The sequence below is a fragment of the Psammomys obesus genome, unplaced genomic scaffold, assembly GCF_907164565.1.
Source record: "Psammomys obesus unplaced genomic scaffold, mPsaObe1.curated_primary_1811, whole genome shotgun sequence".
Classification (NCBI taxonomy): domain Eukaryota; kingdom Metazoa; phylum Chordata; class Mammalia; order Rodentia; family Muridae; genus Psammomys; species Psammomys obesus.
Window position 1 is genome coordinate 4,744,218 of NW_026585987.1, and position 26,158 is coordinate 4,770,375.

At 39.4% G+C, this 26,158-nt stretch overlaps 1 protein-coding gene across 2 annotated transcripts in view; it reads right to left on the minus strand.

Annotated features, from left to right (window-relative positions):
• Adamts12 (ADAM metallopeptidase with thrombospondin type 1 motif 12) overlaps window positions 1-26,158 on the minus strand; it is a 290,333-nt gene that overhangs the window by 108,539 nt on the left and 155,636 nt on the right. Inside the window, exons 7-13 of one of the 2 annotated variants that reach the window (XM_055601145.1) lie at window positions 20,880-21,029; window positions 16,676-16,819; window positions 15,656-15,800; window positions 14,567-14,659; window positions 13,593-13,738; window positions 8,734-8,903; window positions 2,757-2,890 (exon numbers count right to left, since the gene is read on the minus strand). In XM_055601145.1, the coding sequence (XP_055457120.1) occupies window positions 2,757-2,890; window positions 8,734-8,903; window positions 13,593-13,738; window positions 14,567-14,659; window positions 15,656-15,800; window positions 16,676-16,819; window positions 20,880-21,029 (982 nt within the window). The remainder of the gene's footprint in view (window positions 1-2,756; window positions 2,891-8,733; window positions 8,904-13,592; window positions 13,739-14,566; window positions 14,660-15,655; window positions 15,801-16,675; window positions 16,820-20,879; window positions 21,030-26,158) is intronic. The other variant, XM_055601146.1, reaches the window with a different exon arrangement.

Here is a 26,158-nt window from a genome sequence, read left to right on the forward strand (position 1 = left end):
CTTTCTTTCTTTCTTTCTTTCTTTCTTTCTTTCTTTCTTTCTTTCTTTCTTTCTTTCTTTCTTTCCTTCTTTCTCTCTCTATATATTCATAATTTATTCATTTCATATCCCAGTGGTATCCCCCTCCCAGCTGCTCCTGGTCCCACTCTCCTTCCCACTTCTTCCCTATCCCTTTCCTTTAGTCCACTGAAAGGTGCAGTTCTCCTCTCCTGCCATCTATTCCTTGCTTATCAAGTTTCATCAGGATTACTCGGATTCTCTTCCTCTCTGTCCTGGCAAGGCTGCATTGCCAGGTGGAAAGTGATCAAAAAGCAGGCAAATGAGGCCCTGCTCTTCTTACTTGGAGACCCACATGGAGACTGAGCTGCTTATGGGCTACATCTGAGCAGGGGTCTAGGTACTCTCCATGCATAGCCATTGGTTGGTGCATCAGTGTTTGCAGGACCTCCTTGGCTCAGATTTTTTAGCTTTGTTGATCTCCTTGTGGAGCTCCTGTTCCCTCCATGTCCTTCTATCCCCCACCCCACTTCATAAACCTCCCTGCGCTCTGTTCAAAGTTTGGCTGTGAATCTCAGCACCTGCTTCAATCTGCTGTTGGGTGGAGCCTTTCAGAGGACCCTCTATAGTAGGCTTCCATCCTGTTCTCTCTCTTCCACTGCTTCTCATGTCTATCCTGTTTGCCATTCTGAATGAGATTTAAGCATGTTCCCTAGGGTCCTCCTTGCTGTTTAGCTTCTTTAGATCTGTAGATTTTAGTATGGTTATCCTATATTATATGGCTAGTATCCGCTTATAAGTGAGTTTATACCATGCATGTTTTTCTGGTTCTGGGTTATCTCAGCCATGATGATCTTTTCTAGTTCCATCAATTTGCCTGCAAATTTCATGATTTCCTTGCACTTTCTCAGAAAATTGGGAATAGTGCTACTCAAGAAAAGTAATCATTAATCTTACAAATATGTGAATCCTGTGAGCTATAACTGGCCTGAAAAACATGTTCACTGGGGCAATAGTGGCATGAATGTCATAAGACTAACCAACCACTTTATGATTAGATGTGAGGCCTGCTCCACAGCCAAGTTGAAACTCATACCTGACACTGATATTGGCATTAAGAACCTGTGGGTAGGCAGATCATGGGCCCTAGGGCTAGAATCTATCAAATGGCCATATTATTCAGTGGATTCCAAATAATATTATGTTAAAATTAATGTATCTCTCAGAGAAGCTTCTTTTTTCAGTAGATAGCAATTAATAGAGAAGCTCACAGCTTGATGGCTTGTAAAGAATAAGGACTGGGGCTGGAGAGATGGCTCAGAGGTTAAGAACACTGCTTGCTCTTCCAGAGGTCATGAGTTCAACTCCCAGCAGCCACATGGTGGCTCACAACCATCTATTATGAGAGCTGTTGCCCTCTTCTGGTGTTCAGGCCTACATGTAGGCAGAACATTGCAGACATAATAAAATAAATAAGTTTAAAAAAAGAAGAAGGACTGTAGAGTGCTAAATGAAACATATATATTATCCTCCCTCCACCCAAGGCTCAAGGATCGCTGCAGAAGAGGGGACAAAAGAGTGCAAGAGCTAGAGGCAGGAGATGTCTATAAGGAAAAAGGCCTTTTTCAGACACAGCAAGGCCATTGCACCTGTGACACGGCAGCAGTTGTGGTAGCACACATAACACCTGCACAAGCTTAAGCAAGACAAAAATCTCTTTGGGGAGCTATTGGTAGCTGGTAGCTGATAGGAGAAGGAGCATCAACTTTAATTGAGGGTGTGGCCCACACTCTAGAGGCATAGCTACACATCCAAAACTACAGGTCCAACAGAAACTATACTTGATAGGGATTAAAAAAGGATACAAAGTTGGGTGGAAACTGAGCATTAGACTTGGGAGAAAGGTGAATATGACCAATATACATTGTATGAAATTTTCAAAGAAGTAGTAAAAGTGAAGAAAATAGCAGTAATTTTCTGACAGAAAGCCGAGTCTTACAGAAAGATGCCCAAGAGGATGCAGCTGGTAAATGATGAATGAGTTCATAGTCTTGAGCACTACGGCTAAAGCATCGTTTTATTATCAGTACATTAGGTCTCATCATACTATTTCCTTTAACTACTGAAAGCACCTTCTCTTTAAACAGATTTATGTCTGGACTTTGGATCGCAAGACTTATTTCTCCATTCCTTGAGAAATTAAATACAAGCTCCAGAAACTAAAATCTTTAATGGTTTTTACTCTTCATGGCATGAACAAATCAGATCTAAATAGGTGAGGATGGAGTTGATTAATCGGGTGCATTTAGAAAATACTTTAAAATCAAAAGCACGTGTTATCACTACCCATCATACTCTCTCTTTCTGAGACATCTATGTTGACAAGGGAGAGGCTTTATAGAAAGTGTTGGTAGGATCTTTTTTTTTTCAAATGCAATGTTTTTGAAGTAGTCGAGGCTGACTTTTTCTATAATGCCTATTTCAGCTGGTCTTTTCAGTTTGACTGCTCAGTGTGTACAATAATATCATTGTGACCATTAGTAAATCAAGAAATAAAATATCAGCTGAAAAAATTATTCAGGTCAAAGCATTACTTTAATGTGCTGAAAGACCTTATCTTCTCAAGTGTCTGACCATTTATTAATACAAAAATTAGATACAAGTAAATGTCATAAAATTATAAATTTACAACATCTAGCTTTATAAATTCAAAAACCACCATTTTGTAAAGTTGTAGATGAAGGAAACATACCCAATACCTTACATATGCCATTAATACAGACATTTCTGCTGCTGCCTCCTTCAAAGCAAGGGGTGCCATCGATGACGGCATCCAGCATTTTCTCAGAAAACTGTTCATCTATGGGTCTGCAGTACAGCTCACAAGGATGTGCTGGAGTGAGAGAAGGATACATTCCTGTGAGTTAACTCTGCAGCTCAGACCCTTCCCCGGGATTCCTGCACACTTGCGACCTACAAGTACCGCTTAAGAACCCATCTTTTGCCTTTCAGAGATACATGTTAAAATTTAGGCATTCTTGTTTCTCTTTTTGTCATGAAAAATGTTTATAATTAGTTACACTTTTGATGCGAGTTGAAAATACCTAGAAGCTAAGACTCTGGACACGACATAGTGAGTATGTTGGATGAACCAGAGAAAGATGTCAGATCCATCTGTATAAAGCTTAAAGGAAGGGAATATGTAAATTAAGAATACCAACTGATTTCATAGTTGTCCTGAGAAGGTGGACAAAGTCAGAATGCATCAAAGAGATTATTCTGCACAGGGCCAGTGGACAGGCTCAGAAGATGGAGGATGAGAAATAAACTGGGATTACTGTCAACTACCTTTCATGGAAGTGAACCATCGCTGTCCAAACTGGAGTACAAGCACACAGGGGCAGCCACCTGCCAGAAACTACGCTTTCCAAGGCATGAGAAATCAGGTTCAGGGTTTTGTATTTGGAGACATGCAGAAAAGGAAAGCAGTCCTGAATAATTACAGGGATTTCCTTTTTTTTAAAAAAAAAAAAAAACATGCACCGCCAGGTGAGGTAGTAAATGCCTTTAATGCTGGTACCCCGGAAGCAGAAGACAGCAGATCTCTGAGTTAGTGGCCAGGCTAGCAGGCTAGTCTACACAGTGAGTTCCAGGACAGCCAAGGCTACATGGAAAGACACTATCTCGAACAAAACAGAACTCTTGTCTACTTCAAAGCTGCTGGGAGGAGCCAGGGTGAGAAGCAGGTTGCAAGATTTAAGGAGGAACTTAATCTTACAGTCATATAACTGTTTTCATGGAGAATAACCCTCCATCCTATGTCAAGTACTGCACCGAGTCCCTGAGTGGTAAGGTCCCAGGCTTGTTGTAGGCTTGTGAGTCTGTAATGTGTAACATAATTCTTGAAAAAAAAAAAGTCTCAATGCAGCCAATTTTGATGAGAACTGATAGACTAAGATCAGAAAGGAGAGGAGAACCTCCCCTATCAGTGGACTTGGGGAGTGGCATGCATGCAGAAAGGGGAGGGAGGGTGGGATCGGGAGGGGAGGAAGGAGGGGCTTATGGGGGGATACAAAATGAATAAAGTGTAATTAACAAAAAAAATGAAAAAAAATAAAAAAAAGAATAATAACAAAAAAAAGTCTCTTGAAAAAGAGACTTTTGCTAGTGGCTTTTGCACAGTAAATTAAAAGAATTTTGGCTTGCTAAATTAGTAGGTAATACTTTATTAAACATTACTTCCAGATTTCATTTTGCTTTACACAGGTTATCGCTTCTTGTAATCCATCATCCTGTACAATTAGTACTTTGTTACCTACATCAAGGCTTAGAAAATGTAGGTGTAAGAGCTATAAATCTAGTGGTTTCTAGGTATGAATGGCAAAGCTAATCCACCAGATTGAATTTAGGGCCCAAAGTACAATGGGCCCCCTACAATGCATCATTGAAATGTCTTTTAATTCCACACAAATGTCTTTGATGTAATTATTAATGGGTCCACTTTTTACACTATTACACAAACTCAGCAATGCCCAACTGGACTTTGTTTTAATTTAATATATATCATCTCATTATATATATATATATATATATATATATATATATATATATATATATATGAAAGTATTAGATCCTGAGCTAATAACTTATACAGAGAACAGATGAAAGAGTTTTAGTTCATAAAAATCTAATATTACCATGAGAAAATGACTTAATTTTCTAGGCCTCAGTTTCAGGTTAAGCACTTAGTTCTGTTCTATATATGTAAAAATAAGTGCTCAAGAAATTATTATCATTATTCCTGTATTCTCATCATTAGCATACGGATTCAAGAAGTTCATTTAAAGCAGCCTTGACATTCTACGCTTTTCATTCCAATTTCTTCAAATAGTCAAGACTTGTAACTGCTATTAAGTTTTAATTCTAAACAAAAACAATCAAACAAAACCACAAAATCTTTCTTCATATAATTCATTACTAACCAATTTTAAATTAAGTTTAAACTTTGTTTTGTGGTTTCTAATTAACTGGTAGCTGTCCAATCGGCATAAAGAATATAGATCTTGCTCAGGCAGCAGGTGTCTTCATACATTCCTTTACTGTAATTGTGGACCTTTATTCAATGATAGGCTGCTTCTCTCTTAACTATCGAGTCCTCCTTTTTACAGTTCTAAGGCTGTGGGTTGGCAGTTTTCTAAAGAGCAGGTCAATTGTTTGTTATCAGCTACTGCCAGCCAGTGGAGGATGGGAAGGAATATAAATTTAATAATACGCAGAGAGAAGGTCAGGCTTGGGATTCTTCTTCACACAGCACTGGAGTTTGAACCATTGTGATACACATTTTATTCCCAGCTCAGAGTTTTCAGGGTTTAGTCCACGCAATGGTGGTTGTTGGAAGGATAGAGTGGTTGTAAGAATTAAACATTAACCTCTTCCACAGAATGATTACTATAGGACATGATTACTGCAAGACTTCTAATTCATCTTCGCCAACTAAATGTTGTGGCATGATCAATATTGTTAGTGAAAACCTTCTGTATGGATTAACATAGAATGTCATTTTAATCATGAGGCAATATTAACTCAGGCAATCACAAAATAAATATTACCCATGGTGAGAAAAGTCAAGAACTTAAATACAACAATGGAATGTTTATCCAGAGAGAAATGCACAAACTAATTACATTGCATTTCTATAATGGGGCGCTGTGCACTTAACTAAAAGGAGTGTGCCCTATATGAGCTACACTTAGTAGATCAAGAAAGTTGCAAAATTGATAAGGAGAATCTATTCTTGTGGAAACAAAAATGTGTTATTAACAATGGTTACTTCTTGGGAATAGATTAAGTGTGATGATATAAGAAGAATGAATTTCACTTTCATTCAATTGGGAATGTTTACAGTTTACATAAAACACATATATTCCTTTCCAAAATAATGCTTTAGCTCTGAAACCATACAACCTGAATACTTTTCCTTTATCATAACATATCTCCACTCTGAGAGGTCCTTATTTCAAAACGTCCCTCCAATCTTCTTTCCCAGGAAAGGATCAAACATCCTTTAATGTTTGACCATAAAAACATACACGAAGCATGGAACACATACAAAACACAAATGTCTGTTGAGTGTGAGTGTGTAGTTTATGAAGCCTCAGAAATATCCATAGATATTTGTGGCAAAAATAATAGCATGTAGACCATCACTGTTTTTAATTTATCTTTAAAATTGGGATATGATTTATTAGATAACATTATAGCATTTTCAAACAAAGTATGTCTAAGTAGATTTTCCACTCCGCTTGTCTCCACTACCCTCTTTACCTTTGCTGTTTTCCCATTGTAACCTCCCCTGCTCTTGGCTCCTTTCCACTTTCACTGGATCAACTGCTTTCATCTTCTCAGAGTTGATATATACTTAGACTAAAGAGGACCCTTGGTGAAGAGGGCAACATAAACAGAAGGCTTAGTGCCCCTTAAATAATTTGTAATGCTGAGTCAATGCTGTGTCCCTATCACCATCTTTTCTAACCTCTCTTTCATGGCACTTTGAGGGAGTCTGCAGATATCAGTATCCTGTGACCCGGGGTTCTAACTAAGGAGGCAAGGGTGAAGATGAATGGTCCTTTCTCACTGATCATCATAATGCATCAGAGATTCACTGACCCAAATGTCAACCTCATAGATTCTAAACCCCCCAGTGTTGAATATTTTCATTGTCTCACATTTATTCACCTGCCCTGCTGCATCCTTTTGCGGGGTCACGTGATATTTCCCTCTAGCGTTCAAGAACATTTATAATTTGGCAAGTGAAAGCACTAAAACCAATTTATAGGTGAACTCTTGCTTTCATGCTATCTGATTAACCTTACCAGCAAGCCTGGGTGACTGAGTGAATTTACTGAGCCAAAGGCTACACTTTCAATTCTACTGAAATGAAATCGCTCAATACTTTCTGGCAATGATCCTAAAAGTGATTGCTAAATACAAAAAGAAATAAATAAAGCTTGTGTTTATAATTGATCTTACCCCTACACTATGTGATTCATCTGCTCTCCCAGAAAAGCTCAGGCAGCTGAATGGTAATTACTGAATCAAGGGTTGCATTTTTGATCCTGCTAAAACAGGATGTCTCAACATTTGGGGGTAAAATTTTAAGAAGTGATCATTAGAAGTAGAAATCAAACTTGAAACGAAGGATAAAATATTTAAGAGGAGAAAAATTTTGATGAGTTTTACATGGGTTGGAGGAGACAACAGATATTCATATCAGTGGAGCACCACAAGAGCTGTGGGAAAACCACTAGGCTAGAGGATTGATGCTTTGACTCCAGGTAAACAGTTAGTTCAGCCATCAGCATATTCAGTCCCAGTGATGGATGCAAACCAGTCACTCCAAAGCATAGGAAAGCTTTGTCTACTCTAACGACTCTCATTTATTTAGTACCTACAGTCATCCTTAGCAAAAAATAGGCATATGATAATTGCTTATAAATCGACATAAAGCCAAGTTGAATCAACCCTTTTAATTCCAAGTCAAGTTATTTGCGTCATCAGCATTCAATATATACATGTCTATTTCTACAATGGGGGAGGAGGGATGTGAAAAAAACTGAGTACCTATTTCACCAGTGGAGCTCTTTTGGTATGTCCTGGAAGCTGCTCATTCAGCACATAAAATCAGTGAGCCCAATAGTTTCAACACAAAACAAAAATACGCCGAACATAGACATAGATGGCACTGACTTTGCCACTGGTTATATAATCAAATGTCTCAGTTGCACTCCCTTCCAGCAAGAAAGGGAAACAAGGACAAATGAGAGCTATCAAGATGCTTTGGAGACTCAAAGTGGGCAAATCTCTTTAGAGTTTTTCCCTCCACAAAGATTTTCACAGCTTTGACTATAATTGTTCTAGCAGCCAACTGCAAATTCCTTGCACCTGTGACTCTTGAGTCTCAGCACATTGGAATTTCAAGAATCTAATGATCATATAAAAGTTAGATTAGCTGTTTTTTTTTTTACTCCCTTGCCTCAAATACCCTTAAGTTAGGGAGATCTTTCTTTTTTCATTCCTTGTTCAAATTACATAGCACAGAGATGACAAAAGATCACTGACTTCATTTTAAGAAAGACTGCAGAACTATCTCTGGCAGAGTGGCCAAAGCTATAGTCACATGCTCCAGCTCAGTTATACCTCCATCCCTTGACATGCACCCTTTAAATCTTTTGATTTTACTTTTCAACCTTGTGGTGTTACACTGGTCACATTAAATGTTGATCTCAGGCCCAGCACTCATTTCTGATGAAGGCATTCTTACTATCTTCATTTTTTTATTTTTATTTTTTTATTTTGAACTGTTCTCCATATGGAATGACTTTTTCAAATGCCTTTTTTTCCCTTTTCTTCACAGAAAAATCCGTTATACATAAACCCATCAGCTGCTTCAACGGACAGCTCCTTTGAAGTTACTCTCACTCTGCCTGTTCTGAATATCTACTGCGCATCTAAATTCCTACTTGTCCCACTTATTGCAAGCCAGCCACCATGTTTGAAGAATGCCATTTTGTCTCCCACAGGGAAAGACTGGACATCCCCAACCTTCAACATTTAATGGTCCACCTGAGCCAGCCAGTGTTACCGTCTTCTACAACTGAGAACCCCAGTTCTTTCTGCTGACCTTTACAGGGCTTCCAAGAAACTCCAGAACTGAAATTCATATCTAAGCTCACTTACCTGGATTAAACACTGGGAACCAGTGATAAAATTCGTTTTTGTAGGGGACCGTGTCAAATTCACTGCACTGCACCTGCCGGAAAGTGGGAGTGTCTGTGCGGCACGGGTGGACATTGCATAAGCGATAGCGTTTTCTTTCTCCAGTACAGTATTTCCCTCCAAACTTTGGTCTGCAGAGGAAACAGAAAAGATGTTCTTTATGTTTCCCGAGAAGCTAACAATTTCCTTTTAAAAATCCCTTGCCACCTGGCCATGGCTGTTTCTTGTTATACCATGCCTATTTGTGATCTAAAGAAACAGATAAATGTTTCCAATTTCATACTGTTTGGTAGTGTGTATGTTTCTCACCAGCCTTTCAGTTCTAAACTTCCTATTTTTAAAGTGTATATATATATATATATATACACCTACTTTAATTATATGTATGCCAGTTTTAAATGATTTATATTTTAATAGAAATGTATATTTCTATTATACTTTACACATATTATTGTAGAATTCTAGAATATTATGGAATATGTATTCTATATGCATAGAATTTTGAGACAGGATCTCATTATGTACTCCTGGCTGGCCTAGAACTTGCTAGTTCAACCAGCCTGGCCTCAGTTTTACAGAAATCCCTCTTGCCTTCACCTTCTGAGCACTAAGATTAAAGGCCTTCACCACCATGTCCAGCCTATCCATGGTATCCTTAAGTATATTAGTTCTTGTTTAAAGATTTTTAGTGTCTCCCTGATGGTGGCACAGGGGAAGAGTGTGTGCTCAGTTCTGATGTGACTTGATGAGCTGGGTGGCTGGGGGACACCCCCTTAACTACGGAATAAGGGAGGGGAGAATGGAAGAAGAAGGAGGGAGAGAGGTACTGGAAGGAGAGGAGGGAGGGGGTTACTATCAGGATGTAAAATTAATAAATAAATTAATTAATTAAAAAGATTTTTAGTGTCACCCAATGGCTAAAAATCATGTCAATCAAGTCTAAGTTCTTGAGATTGCCACTCCAGGCTTTCATGGTTCTGTCTTGTCTGATTTATCAGTCTTCACATATTCTCCTCTATATCCTTATTTTCTAGTGATTTTCTGTGTCTCTGCATGGAATTCCTTTCTTTTAAATCTTTACATGTCTACATGCTGCCTATTCTTTGATGACAAATGCTGCCTCCATCATAAACCCTCCCTGGATGCCAACCACAAGTGATCTCTTTCTCCTTAAAAGGATATTTTTATGTTCTGACTCTACTTTCTGGCCTTTTTCTCAACATAGTCCTTTAATGACCCAGGCCGAGTTCTAATTCCTCTAGAGAGCCTATGCAGTACCATGAGCACAGCAACATATTACACCGTCCATAAAGACTTAAGTGATGTGAGGTTCTGAGAATCTCTCACTCGGTATCATGTATAAGGGGAGTAGGCAGTCTCTCAGAGGAGCAGAGGGCAGCTGCTAGATCCTAGCAAGGCTCCAGAGTGACTGACCATGCCTCCTTACCTGCACTTTGCTGTACCCTCAGAGAGATACTGTGACGATCACTGCAGTGTAATATAATGGGGCCTTGCATCAACTTGACTTTCTGTTAGTTAGATGAATCTAAACAAGTTATCTTATTTTGCTGAGCCCAGTTATTTATTATTGTGAAATGAGCATATTAATCTTTATTTTACAATAATTTTAAAAGTTCAATGAGACAATACATATGAATATTTAGTAGAGTAGTAGTTACTATACCATAAGAATTGAAGACACAATAGACTCTTTTAGGTATTGGAAATACAAACCAACCAACATTGAAATACAACATTGTTCTCAACAACATGTTGTGAGGAAGAAAGAATTAGTATAAAATCAACACCAGTCTTGAACTTCCTCAAAAATTTACAGGTTTGTTAAAATATTAAAACAAATTTGGGTTATGAACCTAGCCTAGCCATCTCTCCAGCCCTTAATAAACCTACACAGCAATAAGAAACTTTAATATAGCAACTAAGTGTGCATGACTATCAGTACAATAAGGGTTTGAATAAGAAAGAGTGCTTCATGGCAGTGAAGTTGGATAGAAAGAGTTTTTGGAGGGATAGACCTAGAAAACAGTCTCAGAGAAAATGCTGGAGATAGGGTACATGAACAGGACAGATGCAATCATATGACAGAAGCAAGAAGTGCATTTCCCAGCTGATTATGGCCAAGTCAAGGTTTGGACCATGCGTTATCATCTGCACCCCAAGTTCTTATCCATGTGCAGCCTCCTTTCAGCCCTCAAAGACATCCCACCAGTCTAGTTGTGTTCTTGTTCTCATCCGTGTTCATGAGACTTACTCTACTCCACCCCCCATCCCACATTTTCTTAGCGCAAGGTGAGAGCTTAGGGCCCTTCACATAGCAGGCTCATGATTTGTCTCTTCCTTGCAGGAGGTACTAAGAATTGTCCTTAACTTTTGAGGTCATGCTAGTCTCCTTTAAATAACAGAGACTGTGACTTGGCACCTGTTCATCTCATTTACCTCCAACAAATATCGCCAAGAGTCTCTTATGAGTCAGATGTACCAATATTTCACTACCTCTGTAGCTGGTCTCATTTGACCAGTGTCAAAGATAAGATCAGGAAATGGTCCCTGGGAAAAATACATTTCTTTTACACGATTGCATATTGTGATCAAAGAAAGCTACAGTTGTCAACATAAGAGCTATAGCTGGCTCATATACTGATATGACTTTGTGACCGAATCACAAAGATTTTTAATAGAACTAGTTCCCATTAACAGTGTTCTCAATAAAATCAAGAAAATGGGGTATAGAGTCAGGTGTCATTGCTCACCCAAGGAGACTAAGAACTCTCAGCCATGGAGATGGGGATTAGGATACCCAGTCCTCTAATGCTGAGCAAGGGAATCATTCTTCAGTTCCTTAGCGAGACCATCACTTCTCTGAAGACCATAGGTTATTGAAAACCTTACCAAGTTTAAGGAGTGGTGGCTGAATACATACCACAAGTCTCAGAGCAAACTGCCTATATTTCCTGTTCTCAGAAGCACACTCTTGACCAAACTGGTAAGTATTTTCTCTAAAAATAGAGTACTATATAAGACAGTCCTGGTTGAATTTTTAAAATAATAATGTTTTTTTAAGGGGCAAAATGTTAAAACAATTATATCATAATTCCTCAAACAAATCCTTACATGTGTACATGATGACCTCATAAACAGTGCTTATTTGTAATTTATAACATAATATAATATAACTGTATTAAGCTATAAATTAAAAATCAACTGTGAAAACAAATTTATATATAACAAATCGTATGTGTATATAACACATGTACATATATAATTATCATATAGTTCTACGCTCATTAATAAAAGGAGAAAATCAAGATTTGGAACTTAGATGCTGAGAGGCCTTGTAATCACTTTTATCACTTGCCTTAAAAAATGTGGCTTTTATTCTTTAAAGCAAAGGCAAGTCTAGAAAAAAGAGCTGAGTCCCGTTTCCACTACTAGGAAGCATTAAATGCATCTTCAAAAAATAAATACTTAGAAACTCGTATATGAGAAAGTAATGAAATAAAAAATGCAATATATTTAAAAACATGACAATTTAAGCTTACCTTACACACAGATATGTAACATTACAAATTTACTATATAAAGAAAATAAACAATGGATTAAAAATTTAAAAATGACAGAGACAGTCCCTGTTCCCCTTACTAGGGAATCCACTTGGACACTTAGCTGTCATGGCTTTAGGTTATCTCCATGAATGGTCCTGGGCTGGAGTATCAGTCTCAGAAAAGACCCCTCGGCCCAGATTTCTTGGTTTTGTTGCTCTCCTTGTGGAGCTCCTGTCCTCTCCAGGTCTTACTCTTTCTCACTGCTTTCATAAGATTCCCTTCACTCTGTCCAGAGTTTGGTTATGAGTCTCAGCATCTGCTTTAATACCTTGCTGGGTAGAGTCTTTCAGAGGCCCTTTGTGGTAGGCTCCTCTCCTGTTCCCTGTTTTCTCCCTCTTTAGATGTCCATCCCTTTTGCCTATCTGAGTGTGGATCGATCATCATACTCAGTTCCTCCTTCTTGAACTCAGTGGCTGGCTCCTTGATCAGCTCCCCCTGAGGGAAGAGCAGCCTTACCAGGCCACAGAGGAAGACAAAGCAGCCAGTCCTGATGATATCTGATAGGCTAGGGTCAGAAGGAAGGGAAGGAGGACCTCCCCTATCAGTGGACTTGGAGAGGGAGGATGGGATTAGAAGGGAATGAGGAATGGGGCTACAGCTGGGATACAAAGTGAATAAACTGTTATTTATAAAAAATAAATTAATTAAAAAAGAAAAAAGATGTGTTGCTAGAATGTTAATGATAATAAACTTCAAAAATTTGCTTGGTTATTTTACTAGTTACATAAGGGATGAATATTTTTACAAAATTGTACATTCATTGTGATTGAAATCTAGCTATAATCATATCAGCTGAGTTTTACTAATCTACTTCTTAGTGATAAAGTACAGTTATCCAGAAAATTTTAATTGCACAAGCTCCTGGAGAGTTTTTTTCACATAGATAAAATGTTTAAAAGAAATTTGTTTCTACATTTAAAAGAAGCCGGCTTTGTTTCACCCAAATAATGGAATAAGCTTACTTATCTGTTAGTGAGATTCCAATACCAAGTTAATTGCATTGAAAAAGAAGGTTGTTTTTGTTTGTTTGTTTGTTTGTTTTGTTTTTCCACCCCATGTGAATCTTCTGGGTCTTTTTGTCTTTGGGAATTAACCAAATTTCTCTTAGAAATCTTTAAAAATGGTGTCATGCTATTCAAGAATAGTGTGCCAGCACTTACAGAAGAAAGGAAAGCAAGTATTCATGTCAGGCCTTACTCAGGATTGTTGCAGAGCCTCTCTGCACTCTGAGCTCCTGCCCCACAGGTCCTGGAGCAGTGTGACCAGGGTGACCAGCGTCCCCAGCCTCCAGGGATGCTCTCTGGTTTCTTCCCCACTGTGATACACTTTCCAGCCATACACCACTGCAAAGAGATATGATAGAGAGGACATGTGTCAGGAGATTTCATAGGAAGCTGGGCCAAAGACTTTCTAAGTCTAAACGCAATTCTTTCCAAGCCAGAAGACTTTCTATAATAATACAACAGGAGCCATGCTGAAAAGGGCTTAGAGAGCTTCTTCAAATAAATTGGGTTTCTAGAATCAGCTTTATCTGGCTTTATAAACTCAGTGACAGATGGTCCCAAACACAAGCTGTATGTAGATACACACTAAACTCCTAAGCCATAGACCCAGAATAATATAACATACTTTGCTGGTCAGCATGAGCCACCATGCCCTCAGGCAATCTGGAGAAGATCTGAAGTCTGTGAGTTGCGGCCAGAAGACTTTTCTGCTTTAAAAAGTGGGAAGCACTTGAAGATATTCTGTCACGTCAGACAGTTAAAGGGAGGATTATTAAAAAAAAAAAAAAAAAAAAAAGACCTACTCTGAGGTTTTGGGGGCCACTTGCCAGTGCTTTCCAATCTTTAATACTGAGGAAGAAATTTCAAAAATGAAAGTTGATAGCAAGCTCAGAAGAGACCAGAAACTCCATAGTAGTTCATCAGGGGAAGATTGGACTGCTGCTCCACAAGTAAAGTGCAGAACTATGCTCAGCCCTTTCTCATGGACCAACTGGTCCCAGCAAAGGTTGGACAGGAGCAGCAGAAGTAGGGTCATTTCCTGTGTCTGGTCTGATGATGTGACTGCCATTGGGTGCTCATCACCCCCTTCAGGGCCTTCTTCCCACCTCTTTCCAAGAGCTCCACGTTAACTGCCCTCCCACCATCTTCCCCAGACCAACACATCACCTTCTTCTCACCACACCGTGTCCCATCTGCAGCAGCATCCAGCTTAGAGCGGCAGAAACCTTTGACGGAGCACCACAGTGTCTGGCAAACATTCTGGAAAACAAACATGAGTTTGAACTCTGTTTTACTTTCAAATCCTGCATAGAAACATATCTGAGGAAGACCTAGTAACTTAGAAGATAAAAAGATAACATGCACCAAAAATTGATTTTAAACATGAAGATGAAAAGTTTCTTCACAGCAAAAGAAACTATGAGCAAAGTAAAGAAGAAACATACAGAATGGGAGAAAACCTTTGTCTGCTATACTTCAGACAGCAGTATTTATCAGTTCCTATCTATCTATCTATCTATCTATCTATCTATCTATCTATCTATCTATCTATCTATCTATTATCTATCAACCATAAAGAAATTATTGCAAAATGCAGAGTAGGCTGAGTCCAAATTTTTAAAAAATATATGTGACACAGGAGTTGGCATTGTATCCAGTGAATAGTAGTGACTCAAGAACAGCAGCATGGTTAGATTTGTGCTTTTAAAACAACAGGAATAGCAATTTGAATAGTAAATAGACTGGGAGGTCATTAGAATATCAAGAGAGGATAAGCAGAATCAAGACAGTGTGGTAACAAAGAAGGCAATACAGAGATGCTAATTATTGAAGAGCACAATGCCAAGTCTTGACTTATCTATTAGATCCTGAAAATAAAGAGAAGAGTGACTGGGGATGGATTTTAGTCCACCCCTGTGGTCTAATGATACTCTGCAACCAATTGGAAAATTTAGAGAATGCAAATTTAACGAATAGGTTGACTACTATAGAATTCAAAGGTGTTAAATACTATAATCTTATAATCTCTGTAAATCACCCTGGAACTGCTTCCAAGTTTTATAGGATTTGTGGCTCCATAGAACTCTAAGAAAGTTGGATGAAAGGTTTGTATAAATAAGAGTATACTTAAAATAAAGCTTTTATTTCTGGGCCTGGATCTCCAGTTTCCAAACATTTTCTGACACTTCCACCAGCATGCTGCAGATCTCAAGTCCTGCACCACCCCACCAGAGCCACCAAGAAGCCAGCACTTACTTCCACTTCCTGGCAGAAGGTAGCATTTGGGCCATATTGGAGCTGGCACTGGTGGTGAACGTCATAAATAACTCCAGGGGCAATGACGTTGGACTTCAAGCCTTTCTTGCTGGGGATATCATCTAGACAGAATCCCCTGCCTCGGCTGCAACAAGTCAACAAAAAACAGAGCAGTTGCTTAGGGTGCTCTCCACTCATGCAACAGACATTTTCATCTTAATTTATTCTTTGTCCTTCCAGATAGCCTTATTCTTGTAAGCATGAGAAACCCCCAGGCCTTGGAAGAAAGGTAATAAAAGGAAATGCAAATCATGTCCAATAGAAAAAGTGTAGTTGTTATCTAGGAAATCCAATAGTAGGTTTCCTACTTAGGTCTCTATTGCTGTGATAAAGACCACGACCAAAAGCAACTTGGAAAGGAAAGGTCTTACTGCTTCTTATACTTCTACTAGCAGACCATCAGTTAGGGAAGCCAAGGTAGAAACAGGAGGGAGGAACCGAAGTTTAAGTCATGGAGGAATGCTTGTTATGGGTTTGCTCCTCATGGCTTGCTCAGCCTGCTTTCTTACACAGCTCAGGACATCGATCAGTAATCAGGACAGACTCTCCTGAAGGCCATCTGATGGAGTCATTTTCTCAGTTGAGGCTTTCCTTCCCACATAGTGTGTGTCAAGGTGACAAAGACAAAACAGTAGACAGTGGGGGGGGGGGAGGAAACAATCGTGATCTTATTCTTAACAAGTTTGACTGAACATTTCCAACTTGTCACTCTCGAAGAACTTACTCTATGGTTACATATATAAAGCTTCATTGGGGCAGGGTCAATGAGGGAGAAGCAGTTGCTCACTTGCTTGTGAATGGGGGTCATAGTCAAGCAGAAGGGGCATCATTCCTTCGATGATACTGTGCACTGGAAAATGAAACCAAGTCTTCTCCTGGCATTAACTCCTCTGTGGGAAACTCATTGAAACTTCTGACTTAGAGACCAAGAGAGGCTGTCATGAAGGGAACTGCACTTACTCCAAGAAGCGAGTGATGTATTCCTTGCTGCACTTGGACCATGTCAGCGGGGTGGGATCATACTGAATTTGTTGGGACATGATGTACGGGTGTCTGCCCACAGGCTCACAGTCATTTTCTTTTCCGTCATGCTGGATGCCAAAGCTGACACAAAACATGAGAACAGAAAGCAGACGGGCATTAAACAGGAGAAATTCACAGGCCCACCAAAGTGATTAAAAATCACAGGAAGCCACTTTTGTTCCAAAGGAGCTGTTTACAAAGTGAGACATGGAGCCAGCCTGCAAAGCTTTTGCTACCCATTTATGAAGAAGGCGATGAAGTGAAATCCTCTTGGACAGGCTTCCTCAGGCTGCTGCCCATTGGTTCCACCAGGCTCCTGAAATGCTTGCCGCAGAAGGCCATGTATTCAGTAGCTAGAAAAGACTCGCTAGCCAGTCTCAAAAGAAATTCACAAATAAGGTAATCTTGAGACAGGGTCTTATGCAGCTCAGGGTAGCCCCTAGCTTGCTATGTAGCTGAGGCTGACCATGAACTTGTGACCCAGCTACCTCTAGTCTACCTCCACGTGCTGAAATTCCAGCTGTGTGCCACCATACTTGATTCATGCAGTACCAGGGTCAAACTCTGGGCTTCATGATGCTAATCAAGAATTCCACCAAGTAAGCAACATTTCCAGTCCAAAATGATGAACTTCTTAGTAGAGAGAGAGAAAGTTTCTAAGAAGCATGGGGTATTTCTGTACAAGCTGTTCTGAGATAGTTCTCTGTACTTCTTTTATTATTTTAAGATAACTTTAGCTTCTGGTGCTATCATACAAAACTCTGCACAGAGATTATCTTCACCTGCTTTTTCTCAATGCTCATATTTTGCAAGACAAAGATAGCATAACATCACAATGTAATATGTTTTATTACTACAGGATCCCTCATGTGGCAGTTTTAAGTAAATAATATTTTATTTTTTTTAATTAAAATAGAATTACATAACCTTTCCCCATCCCCTTTCTCCCTCAACTCATGCACCCATCTTGCTCTCTCTCTCAGGACTGTTTTCCTTTAATTGTTGCTGTACATATTTCTAAATATGTAAATTCAATCTGCTCACTTCATATAATGATGCTTTTATGGATCTGACCTTAGGGCTGACCAGTGGTAGGTGATAACCAGTAACCTACATTTCCATACCTTCTCTTTTAATTATGTCTTCCTTTGCTATAATTTTGTTCCCCTTCTTTCAGAGTTCTGTTTCCACAGTGCTATATGAATGGCGCGTCATGCGTGATCTTTTTCATTAATCAGAATGCTTTAGGGACGTATTGAGGTAGTGGCATATATTAATAATTTATTCCATCTATTGCTGACTAGAAACTCATCAGAGTTTCTCAACCTTGGTGGGTTCAAATGCTTCAAGATTCATTTCCAGTTTGGATATAAGCTTTTATAAACATTCATGTACATCTTCTTATGTGAGCACAAATTATCATTTTTATTTTCCAGATGAAAACCCAGGAAAATAATTGCAGGTCATATGGTAATTGTGGGCTTAGTTTTAAAAAGCCTACCAAAAGGTTCTGCAGAATGTTTAAACTATTTTAGATTCCCGCTAGCATCAAATAGACTTCATCTGCATCCTCACTACCATTAGGTGTCATTATTCATATTTATTATATATAATCATTAATATTTATTAGTCATTTTCATAGGTGTGTAGTAACACAAAGGCGTAGCTTTAATTTTCATTTTCCTGTAACTAGTGATACTAAAGAAACTATTCTTATGCTTATTTGACATCTGTATATTCTTTTGGTGAAATGTATATTCATGTATTGTGCCATTTTTTTCTTTCTTTTATAAGCAATCCATGTAATTTTATTGAGTCATTACAACTATCAAACTGTCCAGACAATTTCTTTTGACTCAGTGAATGATCTTGGGGCAGACAGACTGTTTGTTACTCTTTTTATTTTTTATTTTTATTTTTGCTTTCCTCAAGGACACATGAGAATATCCTACCTTTTCTTACCATGCTGGTATTAAGATGGCATACAGGCCCCTGGGGACAAACTTTGACAAATGATTTAATAATATCTTATGTAAAATGACTCAGGATTTTCTTCCTTGTGTGGAATCACTCTGAAGCACAATCTTTTTGAGAGTTTCCCCATGAAATTAGGGTCTAGGAAAAGTTAAGGTGATTGACCTCTTAATCACCTCCTCTCCCTTCACTGTTTTTCCTTATTGGCATTTGCCCTTCCAAATACTCTCAAATACTCACCTCTAATCACCTTCTTAGTGACCTAGTTTACCCTGAAGTTTTTTTTTTCAGAACACAATTTTTATTTATAAGGATTCATTTTCAGACCCAGATCCTCATTTCCCTGTGTAATATGAAACACCACATCATCAGCAACCCAAGCACAGAATACAGCATCTATCATTTTATTTCCAGATGCACTGACCAGCCCTGAGCTAGCATTCATTTTAACCCCAGGTAATACAATAGCAAACTACTGTAGACAGTACCCAGTTCAGTCTGCCAAGCAGTCCACCACTTCTGAGGAGCAGTAAATACGTCCAGCCTTCCTCACAAAGGTGATAGGCATGTGTGCAGATAGTCATACTAATGAACTGATGTATGTCCGGATGGTCATACCAATGATAGATATATGATGTCCGGATAGTGATTCCAACAACTGTCTCAGAACTGGAGTCAACTTGCTGTTGGAAGACTAACTTAGCTTTCCCTTCTCATGCCAGGTTGAACTTGGGATTGCAAGGCATCCATTCTCTAAACGTAAATAACATTTTCACTTGCGTATTATCAAGCTACATTTTCTCAACGCTCCTTCACATTGAATATGTGGTTGCCGAGAAGGTCTTAAACAATTACTTCTCAGTTTGACTCTGCTGTATTCACTTGCCAGAAGGTGCTATTGGCACCACAGCCTCCATGGGAGCCTCCTTCCCTATCGAGCAAGGTTGAGGAGGCCTGGATGCATGCATATGAGAATAGCTTTCCTTATACTGTGACTGGCAGCCATTGCTTGGCTTTCCAAGATTAGCATTTTGTTGTAGCTCCTCCGGTACTCCAACCATCATGTAAAAAGTCATCTATGTTCTCTTTTCTCTGAATTTTTGGCAGCCAAAGATATTAAAAGCTATCACATTTGTCACTGAGGCTGTGATGTGAGGATTTAATAAATCACAGCACCTAGGAATTTGCCTGGCACAGCCTACTGATTTAACAGATAGAGTTAGTATAGAAAGACAAAATGAGCTGTCTACGGTCTTACTACTCATTGCTGTAGCAAGATACCTGAAAGGGGCAACTTGGAGGTGTAAGGGTTCAGTTTGAGTCACAGTTTGAGGATCACTGTGGGAAAGACATTTGGCAGGAGCATGAGGCAACTGGTCACTTGCATCAGCCGCCGTGAAGTAGAGATAAATGGACCACTTTATCCTTTTTTTTTAATTGAGTGACAAAGACTATGGGATGATGCACCCCACATTCAAAGTATGTCTTAGCTCTTGAATTAAATTTTTCTGGAAACATCTCATAGATACACTCAAAAATATATATTTCCATGGTGATTGTAAATAGTCATACTGACAATGAAGATTAACCATCACATCCTGTCACCCCTGAATTATTGTTTGACCACTTGAAAATGAACACGGCTGTTATTGTGGAATAGGACTGGAGATAATTTGGGTCTTCATTATTACCATGGAGTGTTTAACCAATAAAGGTAAGTGATATTAGGGAACTTAAAAAAAATGTCATTCCAAGATGGATGTTGAGACTCATGCCTATAATTCTATTACTTGGGAGCCAAAGGGAGAACTGTAACGAACTGAAGGCCAGCCTGAGCTCCACAGTGAGTTTCAAGTCATTGTGGGCTACACTGTGAGACTATGTCTTAAACAAAACCCAAGCAAAGAAGCCAAAAAAAATGGCATTTTTAGGGAGTCTTGTCAATTTTAATATATAATAGTTATACATGGTAAAGACAGAGTAGATGAAGATTGTGAAATATGGTATTGTCCCCACTTTTCAGATGAGGGTACAGAAGTCAGGTGGGCAAGCCTGTGCCACATGCAAACTTGATCTCTCAACTCTCAGTTTACCGTGCTGTCTACTTCCTTTAGTGCTACTGATACGTGAGCATGGCGAATGGATTTCTGCTGCTCTAGCCCTTTACCTGTGCCCAATTTCATGCGCAATGGTGAAAGCCAGCGGGAGGCCAGAGTCTTCATTGATGTTACAGCTCCTGTGGGGCTGGCACATTCCTGACAGTTGAGACAGTCCTAGAGTCTCACAAGGGCGATTGACACCAGCACAGATGTCCTTTCTGAAAGCAGAGAACAGAGATGCTTAAATACCCAAAGAAATGTTTGAGAACACTTCCCATAAAAATGTACCAGGATAAACTGCTATCATCTGTGTCTTTAATGCATGCATTAAAATAAAGTCCATATAAAAACAGGGATCAGCTTTAAAGTCATTGGATTTATTGTAGTTTTATCTGGAAATGTTTTTATTTCCTCAGATGAAGACATTAGATGAAAGCCGTACCAAAGCTTTATGAATACATGGCTTGGGCTGAGCCCAGAGTGTTTCTATATAACTACCCCTAGGCTTAAGCCTGGAAGCTTCTAGACTCCATACAATTTAATCTTCTACAATCACAGACCTTGAAGGCTTCAGCTTCCAGCCCTCATCCTCTAACCTAGCCCTAGAATGTTTTGAGCCTTCGAGACTTACTGCTGAATAAGCTCACCCTTTCTAGTTCTTTCTGAACTCTGACTGGCTGCTGCAACTCTGCTGTTTTGGTTCAAAACTCCCCTCCAAGCTGATTAATACAAACTGGTTCTCTTCGATTCTTATTAAATTGTTCTGCTTAGAAAAACTTTGGAAACTGGATCACCAGCCAAGGACCACTTGTGGACTAGATCTAGGCAGTCTATACAGATGTAGCCGATGGGCAGCTCAGTCCTCATATGGGTCTCCTAGTAAGAGGAACATGGACTCTGTTGCCTGCTTTTGATCATTTCCCACTGGTGTGGCTGCCTTGCTAGGGCACCATGGAGGAGGATGCTCTCAGTCCTGATGCTACTTGATGTGGCAGGGCTGGGTGGGTGAGTGAGGGGCTCCCCTTCTCTGAAGAGTAGGTAGGGGGATAGGGGAAACAGGGAGAAGGTGAGACTTGGGAGGAGAGGATGGAGTGGGCTATGACTGGGATTTAAAATGAATAGATAAAAGTTAAGCTTTAAAAAAACTGCCTCTGGAGGTCCTCCCCTATCAGTGGACTTGGAAAGGGGCAGGGAGGAGATGAGGGATGGAGGGTGGGATTGGGGAGGGAATGAGGGAGCAGGATACATCTGGGATACAGAATTAACAAAATGTAACTAATAAGAAAGATAAAATTAAAGAAAAAAAAACTGCCTCTGAACTCCACAAACTGAACTGCACTCAACTGAACTACACTGAACTATTCTGAACTGTCTCCACAGTCTGTGTGTTGCTCTTAGTCTCTCTCTTACTCTATCTCTCTCTTCCTCCCTCCCTCTCTCTCAACCCAACTTTCTCTCACCCTCCTCTCTCTCTTGCTCTTGAGTAGCTTCTCTTTCCTGTCCTCATGAGAATTGGGCAGATCCTATCTTTGACTCATTCTGTCAAATCTTTCTCTAAGTTGACATTTTCTCTGTTGCTCAGTTAGATGTCATTTGTGGGGGATTAAAGGTGTGTACTGAAAGCATGCCTGTATTCTAGCCAGAGAGATTAAAGGTGTGTATTCCAGCCAGATCATACAGACCTAGGTCTTTGGATGTGATCCTATGCCAGAGTAGCCATGTTGCTAGGTTAAAGTTTCTCTGCATTTATCTTTTAATTGAATTTCTCAAACTTTAAGTATTTGGGGAAATGTAAATCACCTTATTTACTGCTTTTTTGCTCATCATATCAGGAAACTAGTATTATTAGGCCAACAAAAGATTGCCCTGATAATAAAAGGTAATTTGAACTTTGAATAAGGAAGAGATAGTTAGCAATTTTCTTTTCAGACATGAAACCTCCTTTTGGTCTTTCTGAAGTCTATTCTCAAAACTCATCTGAGGTTTTGTTTTGTTTTTCATGACAAATGTAATTTCTCCCACTATCCCACAAAGAGATCAAATCAATTACTTAGTCATAGTACTAATAAAGCTTGCACATTTGTATGCATGTATGTGCGTATCATGCGCACACTGTGAAATCTGTGCTACCCTTCACACCAGCGCACCAGCAATTAGCTAGAAAAAGAGAAGGAAAGACTCCTAGAACCTAAAAAAAAAATACTACAGCTTTGAGATATAAATAAATAAATAAAAGCATGCTCTTATAGCCTAGACAGATTATTTCAATTGTTGAAAAGAGTTTTGAGAGAGTCATTAATGAGTCACGAGACTTTCCTCAAGCACAAGAAGAGCTTTTGATTATCAGCATAAGTGCCGGTGGAGTTCCCAGACTTTAACTGCAAAGCCTATTAGCTCCTGGGGTTGTGTGCGCACCAACTGTAGCAACAAATGGTCTCTTGATTTCTGTGTCATTTGGGCAATGGAAAACTCTACACTTGTAGAACCTGTGAGAAATTTTAGTTCTCTAAATGGTAGTGGGTAGCACTAGGAAGTGAGAGAAACAGCCCCTTTCATATGCACTGTAGATATGAGTCACATGTCCACTGTCAGCAGCTGGTGAAGTATTGAATATTGTATAGGTAGAGCACACAGTCTTCAGCCAAATAACATTGGCTGTGGGAAGGGCTTTTATTACTTAATCTAAAATTGCAACTCATCAGAGGCCTGTTGGGGAAAAATTGTATGACACCCATTGCTAATCTACTAACTCTCTCTCAGTTTGATTCGAAAGGAGACAATGTCTGTTACATAATTTTTGTGGAATACCTACTAAGTGCTTTGCATTAAAGAGAGGGAAAGGGGGAGAAAACAGGAATTATGACAATATGATCCATGGAGGCAAGGAAATTTGCATTGCAAGGGAGGTTGGCTATCTTATAATATACTAGAGATATATACAGGAAACTATGCCTTAGAAGGTTGCACGTGAAACATACATGTAGGGTATTCCTACAAATCTACCCTCCACTGAATGCAATTCTATAAGGCACTGCCATTGTGGGTCTCAGAATAGTTCCCCAGTGGCAAAGCTTAGTCTTCTACTCATTCTCCTCTTCTCTTACCTATTTTTTTTACCAGATTTTTTTTAAAGCAGGGATTTGAGTATGATGAGGAGTAGAAAATTATTTTCATCTTACTTATTTCTTAAGGAAATTTTGATAAGGTCTGGGAATAATTTGGATTCTTATAGTTGTGTATGTGGGATACAATTCTCATGAGTAAAGATCAGAGGCTATATATTTTTCACAGGAAAAGCTTCCACAATAAAGAATTGTCAAGATCCAAATGACAAATCTTAAGGTCATAAACTTAAGAAGGCCCTGGGTATGTGTCATATGAAAAACAGGCCACCCAAAACAAGATAGCCCTGACATTTTGACAGGATCATCCTAATGTAGAAGATAAGTGATCCTATGTAATACATACATCTGTGTTACCCTCACCTGAAATTTCAACTATCAGAATCCTGCTTTTGAGTGAAAGTACTAAAGCCTGGTTATATGCAAATATGTTCCAAGGGAAGCTTTGGGTATGCATCTGTAGCAGTGGATTCCTAGGGACTACTGTACCTTAGGTTGCCCAGTAGACCCCTGTGGGATAGCACATTAAGCACAATGGCTCTGGTTCTTCCTCAGAGAGGAGGGCTCTTTTAGTACACATCCTTAGATTTCTGGATGTCTGTCACTTCACAGAAGCTGCCTAGCAAGAACTAATGCCTGTTATTATATGAGCCCTTGTTATAAGGAATATAGAAGGAAGTCAATAAATATTTACTGAGCCAGTGAATAATCATAGGTTTCAAAAAGCCTGAATTGATAAAAGAGATCATTAACTTTTTAAAGTTTTGGATCCAAAAGTTTATTTTTTTTTAATTACACTTTATTCATTTTGTATCCCCCCATAAGCCCCTCCCTCCTCCCCTGCCGATCCCACCCTCCCTCCCCTTTCTGCATGCATGCCACTCCCCAAGTCCACTGATAGGGGAGGTTCTCCTCTTCTTTCTGATCTTAGTCTATCAGTTCTCATCAAAAGTGGCTGCATTGTCCTCTACTGTGGCCTGGTAAGGCTGCTCCCCCCTCAGGGGGAAGTGATCAATGAGCAGGCCAATCAGATTATGTCAGAGGCAGTCCCTCTTCCCATTACTATGTAACCCATTTGGACACTGAACTGCCATGGGCTACACCTGTGCAGGGGTTCCAGGTCATCTCCACGAATAGTCCTTGGTTGGAGTATGAGTCTCTGGGAAGTTCCCTGTGTTCAAATTATCTTGTTCTGTTGCTCTGCTTGTGGAGTTCCCGTTCCCTCCAGCTCTTACTATTTCCCACTTCTTACATAAAATTCCATTCACTCTGCCCATCAGTTGGCCATCAGGCTCAGCATCGGCTTTGACAGTCTATACTGAAGAAGCTTTCAGAGGCCCTCTGTGGCAGGTTTCAAGGTTGTTTCCTGTTTTCTTCTGGCTTTCAGAGGCCCTCTGTAGCGGGTTCCGAGGTTGTTTCCTATTTTCTTTTTCTTCTGATGTCCATCCTCTTTGCCTTTCAGGATGGTGATTGAACATTTTAGTTAGGGTCCTCTCTTTTGCTTAGTTTGTTTAGATGTACAGCTTTTAGTGGGTTTATTCTATATTGTATGTTTATATGAGTGAGTATATACCGTGAGTGTCTTTTTGCTTCTGGGACAACTCACTCAGGATGATCCTTTCCAGGTCCCACCATTTACCTGCAAATTTCATGATTTCCTTATTTTTCATTGCTGAGTAATACTCCATTGTATAGATGTACCACAGTTTCTGCATCCATTCTTCAGTTGAGGGGCATCTGGGTTGTTTCCAGCTTCTGGCTATTACAAATAAAGCTGCTACAAACATGGTTGAGCAAATGTCCTTTTTGTGTACTTGCGCCTCTTTTGGGTATATGCCTAGGAGTGGTATGGCTGGATCTTGAGGAAGCGCTATTCCTAGTTGTCTGAGAAAGCGCCAGATTGATTTCCAGAGTGGTTGTACCAGTTTACATTCCCACCAGCAGTGGAGAAGGGTTCCCCTTTCTCCACAACCTCTCCAGCATGTGTTGTCCCTTGAGATTTTCATCTTGGCCATTCTGATAGGTGTAAGGTGAAATCTCAGGGTTGTTTTGATTTGCATTTCTCTAATGGCTAATGAGGTTGAGCATTTCTGTAAGTGCTTCTCTGCCATTCGATATTCCTCTGCAGAGAATTCTCTCTTTAGCTCTGTTTCCCATTTATTAAGTGGATTACTTGGTTTGTTGCTTTTCAGCTTGTTTAGTTCTTTATATATATTGGATATGAG